The sequence below is a fragment of the Pinus tabuliformis genome, chromosome 5_2 (genome assembly GCF_031772625.1).
Source record: "Pinus tabuliformis cultivar Carrire ecotype Pingquan chromosome 5_2, CPIR1, whole genome shotgun sequence".
Lineage (NCBI taxonomy): Eukaryota > Viridiplantae > Streptophyta > Pinopsida > Pinales > Pinaceae > Pinus > Pinus tabuliformis.
In genome coordinates this window covers 246581892-246592889 of record NC_142306.1, presented here as the reverse complement: position 1 = coordinate 246592889, position 10998 = coordinate 246581892, and the positions used below count along the sequence as shown (strand labels likewise).

At 32.7% G+C, this 10998-nt stretch overlaps 1 protein-coding gene across 1 annotated transcript; it reads left to right on the top strand.

Annotated features, from left to right (window-relative positions):
- Window positions 1–8527: 8527 nt before the first annotated feature.
- On the top strand, window positions 8528–9868 carry LOC149158459 (carbon catabolite repressor protein 4 homolog 1-like). Its single transcript, XM_089433989.1, has one exon. It carries the CDS (start codon window positions 8528–8530, stop codon window positions 9866–9868), a length of 1341 nt encoding a protein of 446 aa, XP_089290115.1.
- Window positions 9869–10998: the final 1130 nt, after the last annotated feature.

Here is a 10998-nt window from a genome sequence, read left to right as displayed (position 1 = left end):
CTCAAAGTGTTGGATGTTTGGTACATAATTTATTTCCAGAAAGCTCAACAACATTAGAATTAATATTTTTTTCCTTCCTTTCTTCCTTGCGAAATCAAAGAAACAGAGTCATATTCATAATCACTCTGTCTCTTAAAGTTTCTTATATTGCCATGTGTTGATTTTTTTAATTAGATTCTTCTGATTATTATTGTGTGGCATGCATGCCTTTTCTAATCTTGGAGTAAGGCAGTGGAATGTGGATTGCTTACAAAGTTACAACACTTCAAAGAACTCTTCAATTGAGAAGGTGCAAAGTGTGGGGAAGGTATCTGTTTTGTCAAATTCTCCCTGGTGAAAATTCCATGTAAAAATATATAAATACCACAGGTGATGGGACATGCATTCTAAGTTGTAAAAATATATTAAAGAGGAAAAAAAGTATTTTGGTGCATTTATTTATGAAACTAATGGAAATTAGGAGAAAAAGGAGGTGAAAGGTCACACGTTGCATGTGAGGAGGAAAATAATGGAAAATAGGAGAAAAAGTAGCTGAAAGGTCATAGGTTGCATGTGAGGAGGAAAATGAAGGAAAATAATGGAAAATAGGAGAAAAAGTAGCTGAAAGGTCACAGGTTGCATGTGAGGAGGAAAATGAAGGAAAATAATGGAAATTAGGAGAAAAGTGAGATGAAAGGTCACAGGTTGCATGAGAGGAGGAAAATGAATGAAAATAATGGAAAATGAAGAAAATAGAGGCCTTATACATAAAAAGGCTTCTAAGGATCAGTTAGAAAGTATCGCCTAAGCTAACTAATCAAGAGGTAGGTCCCAAGAAAAGTAGCTAAAGGTAAGGCACCAAAGATGCTGACTAGCATTCGGTCACGGAGAACATGTCAAAAACACCCCCTCTTCACTAGGGAACGGTGGACGAGAGAGACAACCAACCCTTTCGATTCAGTGCCCGACCAAAACCATCTGTTTAGGCTATCCTTAGTGTGTCTGCTGGTTAGATTGCTTTGGCAGTTTTGGATCTATCTCATACTCTTGGAAGCTTAGAGTTTTCTTGGAGCACTTTCGGAGGGTGTGGCGTACTTGGATTCTTGGAGCAAGAAGGAAAAGGAGGAGTGGAAAGTGCAATAAGGCATCGACATCAACAACTACATCAGATTTTCTTGGATGTACCGAGTTTCATGTATGATTTCTTCACTAGTTTTGGGCATGCATGGCTTATGCATGTGGTTTCTTGATTGTCATCTATCACTGGCATGGAGGATTTCCTGGATTGAAAGTGGATTGCCTAGCCTTGTAATTTTCTGGATGGTGATTTTCGACCAACTTTCATTGTTTTGATTCTTTTGGTTCTCATGTTTCCTTAGCTTGGGTTGAGTTATTAGTCCTATAAGCCTTGGTTGAACAAATGATGTGGAAGCACTGTAACAACTTCGGTTGAGTTACTAGTCCTAGAAGCCCTGGTTGGAAAAATGCTATGGAAGCACTTGGTGGCTTGAGTTACTAGTCCTAGAATTCTTGGTTGGACAAACACTTTGGAGGCCCTCTATAAGTTGTGGGTTGAGTTAATAGTTTTGGAAGACTTGGTTGGAAAAATGCTCCCGAAGCCCTGGAAGGCTTGGATGGAGACCAATCTAATGATGGTTTTTTTTGGTGATGTCTTGTTAGGGTCGTATAATTTTTACAGGATCATTTGATTATAGCTGATCATTATTATGTTTGAAATGTTGTAAATAATATTCCATGTTGTAAATTATTTCCAAAAAAATGTCAAAACCTTAAGAAAAATAAAGAAATATTCTTGCAAGTCAAAATGTATCATTAGAGCATAATTAAGCATGATTAGATTAAATTAGTCACATTATTTAAATGTGATCAAACGAATTTTAATAAGGCATTAGTACTATGGCTTTTGTTTTAGTGTAGAGTTGAAAACGACAAATGGAGATTTTCCGTATGTGGTTAAACAACTCACATATTACTAGCTTCCAATCACATCACCTTTTTCATCGGATGGATCCATCGTATTTTCAGACCCCTCCTCCTATTATGATTCTCTTTAACAGTGTGGGGGAGGGGGTGGTTCGAAAACTAGTTTCCCCGCCACAACGTGTCCTCCCCTCATGATTTCGGACACCCCCGTTTAATACCACAAACAGCTTCGACCCTCCTCCAAAAGCGGTTTCCACCGTTCCTGCCATAACCCGCCTTCCCGCTAATGCCACCCTTCACTTCCACTAAATCTCCATTCCCTTTCTGCCATGTAGCCATTCTGCATATCACCTCCCACAAACATTTAACGTCGTTTTCACTCTCGCACCACTCACCGCCTGCCACTTGGACTATTTTCCCCACTCACCTCCACGTCAATTCTCCACATCACCCTTGCGGACTCTAGTTCATCTCCACCAACCATGTGCCTCCACATCATCCCCCACCTCCATGTCACATGTTTGTTTCATGGTCAGTTAAATTATGTTTTCTCCTATAAAGAACAATAATTTGAAACATGGTTTAGAAACCACTGAGAATGAACTTTAAAAAATTAAAAGAAGTTTCTTATGATAAGATCCTCATTTACAAAAACCTCTCTCATGTTTCTAAAATATGTTACAGTTTTGGAAATTCGGATGAATCTTTGCGAGCATATTTTCCTGGGTTTTCCTGTTTTTAGCCAGTGTTTCCAAATGCAGCTTCTGAGCTGGTGGAAATGAATTTTAAAAAACGGAAAGTGGTTTTTTCTTTCAACATCATCATTAAAAAATATCTCTCTCAATTTTTAACATATCTTATGGTTTGGGATATACAAACGGATTACAGTACCCCATTGTTCAAAATTTCGGGAGGAAAAATCTCAAAGACAGTCAGTCACTTGGATGCCACCACATCAAATAAGAGTTTTTATCAAATTCTAATTGCTCTTCTTTGTTACCAACAATCCACAAAGATACTGCCAAATAGATTCATTAGCTTTGAATGCCCTCTATTTCAATTCTATTTGTGTAAATACAGTTTGAGATATTTGTAACAAATCTTGATTGAACTAACATATATGTGTTGAGGCAGTTGGTAGGTACTTGAGTGTAGTAGGTGATAGTTGTAGAATTATGTTTAATGACTATGAGTTGACTATGGATTATGACATGATTGTTTGTAAAAGTTGAATTCGAATTCATAGTTATGATTGTATTGATATTTGGAACATGTGTTTTGACATGTGTGAGCAATTCCAGGAAACATGGTTGGTATTAGCGTGAGGAGGTAATAGTTAATGTGTTTATATAACTAACAGTTGGGTGACGTGATAGTATATAGTAAGACTCAGTTGCAACAGGGTAAAGGTAAAAGAAAAGAATCGGGTAAGAATTCGTTTGGCTATGTTTGGAAACCCTAATTCCTAAAGAACGAGTGCTTTAGATATAGGAAGTCTTGTTAACCTTGATTTTGTTTGATGTTATGTGGATACCTGCTAGATTCATGAACATGTAATTGATAGGTATATTAGCTAGTCTCTAGTTACAAATGGATTTGTCAAGATAATTGTAGTCCCTTGAGAGATGGAATGGATGTGTTCAGTCACAAGGTAACATGCTTGGCACAACAAGCTGAGGTATCTGGTGTATTTTTATGTTTGTGATTGCACTAAAAGTAATGTGTTAATGGCAGTATGATGTAGGGGATTGCATGGAAAAGCAAATTTCCATGAAATATTAAAGAAGATTGAGGTTGAGCTTGCCTTAGGAGCCATGGGGATTGAGTCATGGTGTTTGTTTTTAGTCTTGTGAATTTTGTATTTTATTGTTTTATCGCGGTTGATTTGCAATTTTGTTGTGTCTAGTGGATGATCATGCCACTTTTTTCGAATTCGTGTTGTTATTGGTTTTCTTCTTGTTTGTTTCTTGTCTTGCCTTTTATGTTTTGAGCCTTGGGAATTGTTTGGGTAAAGAGGAAACTTAATGGAGCTCGAGGAGAGATGTGTTTTAACCGAAAGGTAATGTAAGATTTAGATGAAGCTGGGTGCATGAGTAAGCACAACCGAAGGTAAGATCATGACAGTCGATTGGACTGGCTGGGTCCATTATGGTAAATGGATGTTGGAAGTATAGTCATGACAAAGGTAATGGGAAAAGGTAATGTAAATGGATTTCATACCTTATTATTTATAGGGGTGATTTCATCCTTAAATTTCATAATATGACGTGTTATACTTGTTGCTTACAAAATTTAAGATCTACTTGATTTTTTTAATCATATTACTATCCTCAATAATGGTGAATGTATGACCTAGGAATAACATAAAAACCTCAATGGAGCACATCACTAAAGAATGATCAATACACATTATTGAAGTATAGTACTAATGAAATATATTAAGAGAGGGAAAAAACACATCATCTCCTTGCTACCACAAAACATCTAAAAGTTAGGTTAGTTAGAACATAAGCTAATACTGAACATCCCATTAGGGATCATAAAGCACAAGGAATTTTTTGTTTATAGGGAAGTATGTACTAATTTTACTGTGAGATATGATGAAGTGACTTGACCCCAATGGATAATATTATTGTGGAATATTTCTTTGTAATCTAAACTAACTTCTAGGATAATAAAACATATTAAAATTTTAAGTGAATAATTGTTTGCATGAAAATTATGAAAATTTCATAAGCTTTGAGAACATACTTCCTAGGCCATACTAAGAATGCACGAGTTTAATAAACATAGTGTTAAACATTGATCCTTAGTATTTATGAGCAAAAAGTAGATATAAATTATGAAAATAAAAGTAACTCCTTATTAATTGAATACATTTCTAGTAACCCACCACATATTATTGTACTATCCATTTGTTATACTTTATGGTGAGAAAATGAATTTGGGGATTCAAATTGTAGGCATATATTGGTAGCTGCTACCTAATATCATTATGCGAAAATCCTCTCATATAGTATATTAAACAGAAAATTCCCCATAGATGCAAAGCCCAAAATGGATGATTAAATAACTCTCTCTCTCTCTCTCTCTCTCTCTCTCTCTCTCTCTCTATATATATATATATATATATATATATGTTCTTCTTATAGCTACTTTTTCTAATTTTTCATTGAATGGAATGAATAATACCACTAATGTGTAATTACAATATTGTAAATTCAAATCTTTATGAATTCTATCTTGATTTACATTGCTTACTGAAGGGTGACTAAGGTTTACAGTTGTCACTTATGAATTTTTTTTTTTTTTTTTACCTTTCATCCAATTTTCATATGGTTGAGGAAAGAGTTAGCATAAAATTTTGCACCACTAATTGGTACTATAATTTGTATTTCATATCACTATTAAAATTGATGATTACAAAAATATTAAACATAACAAACTTCAAGGTTGAAGTGGAATTTTTAAATTTCCATTATAAATTATTTCAAAGAAGTTTCAACAGCAATAATAAAGATGCAGTTACCATAAATTAAAATTACAAAAAGTTACCTTTTGTTCTTTATTATTTTTTTTTTTTTTACCATAAATTAAAATTACAAAAAATTACAATTTATTCTTTATTATTATTACTTTCTTGTACATTAGACTTTGGAAGTGAACTTTGATGTAGGTGGCATATCTCTTTCATCCTAATCTAAAACAACACCTCTCTCTTCTAAATCCAAGGACAATAACAACACCTCTCTCTTCTCAGTGCAAAGACAATAATTAGATAGAAAAATGTTGTTGTTTGGGAATTAGATGTTTAAATGTAAAAAAAATAATTCCTCATTTATTATGACATATTAGGTGCATTTAACAAAGAATGACATATGCTCATCAAATTGGGAAACCCAAAATTTGTCAATAACCTTAAACATAAATTGAGCAAGATTTTTGACTAAAATTACTTATGACACCAAAAGCGTTATTGTTAAAATTCACTTTTTAAGAATCTAATAATAAATTTTGAATGAAGTACACATAATTTGAAGCCAAGGGTTGCATATTATATAGGGGTTTAAATATATACTTGTGACTATTGCAATTAAATAAAGTGAGGTATTAGGTAAAACCCTTATTAACTCCGGATATTGCTTTATTAATCCAAAAAATAGTAATATAATTTGTTTTAAAGCCAATTTCCTTGACTACTTCTGGAATTCAAGCAATTGTGTCAAATCAAGTAATAGCTGGATCAAATGCAAAAGTCCAACATGGTTATCACTAAGAAATTATTCCACCCCCCTTAACTCAATAAATGCACTAGACATTGAATCAATTTGAAGTTTCCAAAACCTAACTACATCAAGAAAAGTTAAATGATTTTCAATTGTAAATTCTGTTTTCATTAGAAATACACAATCACCTCCATTACATCAAAAGTCCAACATGGTTATCACTAAGGAATTATTCCATTGCACCTAACTCAATAAATGGATGAGAAATTGAATCAGTTTGAAGTTTTCAAAACCTAAATACATCAAGAAAAGTTAAACCATTTTCAATTGTTAATTAGAAATACAAAATCACCTCCATTACATCCAACAATTGTAAAAATCCAACATGGTTATCTCAAAGAAACTATTCCACGGCACTCAATTCAATAAATGCACTAGACATTGAATGAATGTGAAGTTTTCAAAGCCTAAATACATCAAGAAAAGTTAAACCATTTTCAATTGTTAATTATGTTTTCATTATATATACAAAACCACCTCCATTACCACCTGGATTAAGTAATTTAATGGCAATTTTATTCCAAAAATATCATAGTTTCCAAAGAACCAACCTCATTTTTTTGTGAATCTTTTACGTGGCATTTGTGAATCTTTTACCTCACATATCTAGTTCAAAAATTTAATGTTCAGAGGTAGGTTTGCGTAATGAATATGAATGTAATCAACATTCTACAACAACAAAAAAGTAGTATTATCTTTTGTTCCATCATCAACAAATATTGCATGATGGTTCCATTTTATAGTTTTATGACCAACAAGTCAAACTTACCACAAAGAAATATTATGTTTTTCTACAACAAAAAATGAGTATTATTTTTTGTTCCATCATCAACAAATATTGCATGATTCTTCCATTTTCTAGTTTTATGACCAACAAGTCAATATAGTTTTATGACCAACAAGTCAAACTTACCACAAAGAAATATTATGTTTTTCTACAACAAAAAAAGGAGTATTATTTTTTGTTCCATCATCAACAAATATTGCATGATGCTTCCATTTTCTAATTTTATGACCAACAAGTCAAACTTACGATAGGAGGCATAAAGTCCATGAACTCAGATTTAGTTTACTTTCGAAAATATATTTACCATTTGTATTTTCAGGAAGCAACAATCATTCATATATTTAAGAATAATCAATGGACAACAATCATTCATATATTGAAGAATAATCAATGGACGAGGGAGTTTAGTGTTTTGAAAGAAAGATTTTCTTATACCTTGATGATTTTATCTTTGAACTTTTGAATATAAATTGCATTAATTATTTTTAATGAGATTCAGTCTATTGTTATTTTTAATAATATCACTCCTCCTTAGTGTTAGAATAAGAATGTTAATTGTCTTTGCTGTATTGACTTCACTTATTAGCTTCATGTTTGTACAAACACAAACTTTAGAGGGTCAAAGCTATTTGTGCAACATGTAATGTATTGTCCTTTGGTGGATCTCATTCACCTCAAGGGAAACTATGTTGTACAATGACCTCACTTTATATCAAAAATACAAAAAATACTTAAGAACTTTAGAAAAAAAAAACAAGTAAACATACTCTAATTTTGTAGAAAAATAAATGGCAAACAGTAAACCTACCATATTTACAGAAAATAATAGAAAGTAGATGTAGTTTATTAGAAGAAAAAAATAAAGAACAACAAATAACCTTATTCTAATTGTAGGAAAGGAAAAGAAACAAGTAACACTAGTTTAATTACATGAAAGTAAACAAAATCAGTTCCATAAACTTGAACAAAATAAAGTTGGTTCCATCAATTGCCATATATAATTAGTTGCCAAAATACCGGTAAGATTTCAAAGTTCGTTTCAAAAATATGTTTTTTTTTTTAATATTGGTCTTTCCTAAATTATCCAAACTCCCATCAATTGCCATATATAATTAGGTTCCAAAATACCGGTAAGATTGCAAACTTCGTTTCCAAAATATGTTTTTTTTTTAATATTTCAGTCTTTCCTAAATTATCCAAATGCCGACGTTTTAACCAACCTCGAAGTTCAATAGATTTTTTGGTTTAACGTACAACATATTTAAGCTATATATACAAAAAGCTTATGGAGCACTAATCCATCTCTTGTGTTTATTGAGGAGCGGGTAAAAGCGGGTAAAAGCACGGATCCATATATTCCGTTTATAGAGCAGAGCATCGATCTTAACCAAAAAAAGTTGACTGGTACGGCTTATTAAAAAGTTGAGTTCACAAGAAGTCAAAGTCGTAAGGCTAAGAAAGCTTGTTTGAAAGGGGTAACAATGGAGGAGAAGTTGTTGTTATCGAAGCGGAATTATAGTTACTGGCAAAAATGAAATTGAAAAGGGTTTCCATAGAACCTATTGTTGATATAACGCTGTGTGTAAAAGATGTGGTAGACGGTCATTTGAGGGATGATGATGAGGATTTAAGGAGGCAGAGATGGTATTGCGTCCATAGTGTTGGTGAAAGCATTTCTCCAAACAACACTCATATGTTGTTGTCTGCCTCCGAGTCTTATAAACCCAACACGCAGGACGTAGGCAAGGTATTACTTCTAGAAATTGAAGGAAAGGGGTTTTTCGTTACTGAGCCAGTTATTCCATTTCCCCACCCCGTTCCTAGGCGAATGATTCAACTTTCCAACGACAGGTATGATAGAAGTTTGAGGGGTCCATCATTCAGAGTTGTGACATACAACATTCTGGCAGACGTGTATGCTACTTCAGAGCAGTTCCCCAACTGTCCTCCATTCGCGCTCAGTTGGGAAAATCGCAGACAAAACTTGTTGAAGGAAATATTAGAGTGCGAACCTGACATCATTTGCCTCCAGGAGGTACAACAGAACCATTTTTCTGATTTTTTCCATCCAGAATTGGCCAAATTAGGATATGAAGGGATGTTTAAGCGAAAGCAGAGAGAAGGCAACATTCCAACTGTTGATGGTTGTGCAACGTTTTATAAACTGAATCAATTTGACTTGATAACTTTGTGTTCGATTAATTTGAGATATAAAGACAACATTGCCCTGCATGTCATCCTTTCCATAAAAGAAACTAGTGAACGTCTGTGCATAACCAATACCCACATCCATGCAAATACTAAAAACAGTGATGTAAAGCTATGGCAGGTCTACTACTTGCTCAAAGATTTGGAGAAGTTTGTCCACGATATTCCTGTTGTACTATGTGGGGACTTCAATTCTTTGCCCGGAAGCGCTCCCCACTCACTTCTTACGAAAGGCTATGTGGATCCCTTAGATGAAGAAATTTCGGATTATGATCCATCCATTAAACTCATGTTTCGTCATAGAATACATTTAGCAAATGCTTATTTTAACTATTCCCGATGCAATCTTCACCTACAAGACGCGTTGAAGAAAATGGATGGTAAAACGGGGAATCCGCGTTTCACTACCTTCATTGAGAATAGCCGAGGGAAATTTCAGAGAACGTTAGATTACATTTTCTACCATGCCAGGAAGTTGAAGTTGGTGTCGTTACTGGAGTTAATTGACGAGGAGGAGGTGAAGTACGGTGCACTTCCTTCGGTTAATCATTCTTCCAATCATATCCCAATTGCAGCCGATTTTAGTTATATCTCCACATCGAAACCAACAGCAAAAGGAAATATGCAACTGAAGAGTTATGGCCAAAGCCACCGATACCAATAGAAAACTGAGGAAGCGAAATGTTCCTAGCTATTGGTTCTTAGTGGCTGTAAAATTGTGGAGTAATTTCTGTTTTTAAATCGCTGAGATGAGATAGAATCAATCATCGATTAATTTTGATTTTTAATTGATGTGATTATTTAAAATCATGTTATTCTCACAGTGTGATTATTCTCCTTTGATTTAGAAATTTGATTATCGAAAACATGTTATCCTAACATTATATTCTATATATTCACTGAAAAATATATTCCATATATATTAATTTTTTCAATAGTTTTGATAATTGCAATTTAAAAAAATAAGCTGATTTGGATCTATTTTAGTATTTTTTTTTTTTTTATCATTTCAATCGTTTTCATTTTTTTTGAATTACAATTAATGAAACTTCAAGAAAAATAAAAGTGTATTTATTTTATTAACAATATAAATAAGTTTAAACTATAAATAAGTTTAAACTATATAATTGTTTTCATGTTTTTAAATTATAATTAATTAAATCTTAAAAAAATGTCTATATTTTATTAACCATATAAATAAGTATAAATTATATAGTTGAAAATGTATGAGAATAACTCAATTTTATTAAAAAATGATTTTTTTTGTTTTTTTGTTTACCTTATCATCCTCTTATCTTAATTCAAGTACCAATTTCAAATCACCTAACCTATAAACCCAACACCTCTATCTCTGGAGTATAGACAATGCCTTGAAAGAAATATATGTTAATGGTTCAATAAAATGTTTAAAGCTAGAAATTTATTTATCGATTTTCATTAACATAAAGAGCACAATATTATGATGCACTCTTATGCTTGGTGTCTTATAAAACATAATCATCTAAAATCATTGTGTAGAGTATGGGAACTTTACAGTATAAAATGGTATTTTTGCTAAAATAAAAGTAAAAAAAAATAAATGAAAGCCCTAAATCTATAGATAGGTGAGAAATGCTAAAGCTCGGACTAAATGCAGTTGTCTTTGTTTAGTTTGTCTTCTTGTGAGTTGACAATGGAAAGAATTTGTAAAACAACTTATCCCCTTATCTCTCATAATATAGTTTCAAATTTTGAAATAATTTTGATAATCTCAAATTTTGGAATATTTGAATAATAAAAAAGCAAAATCAATTC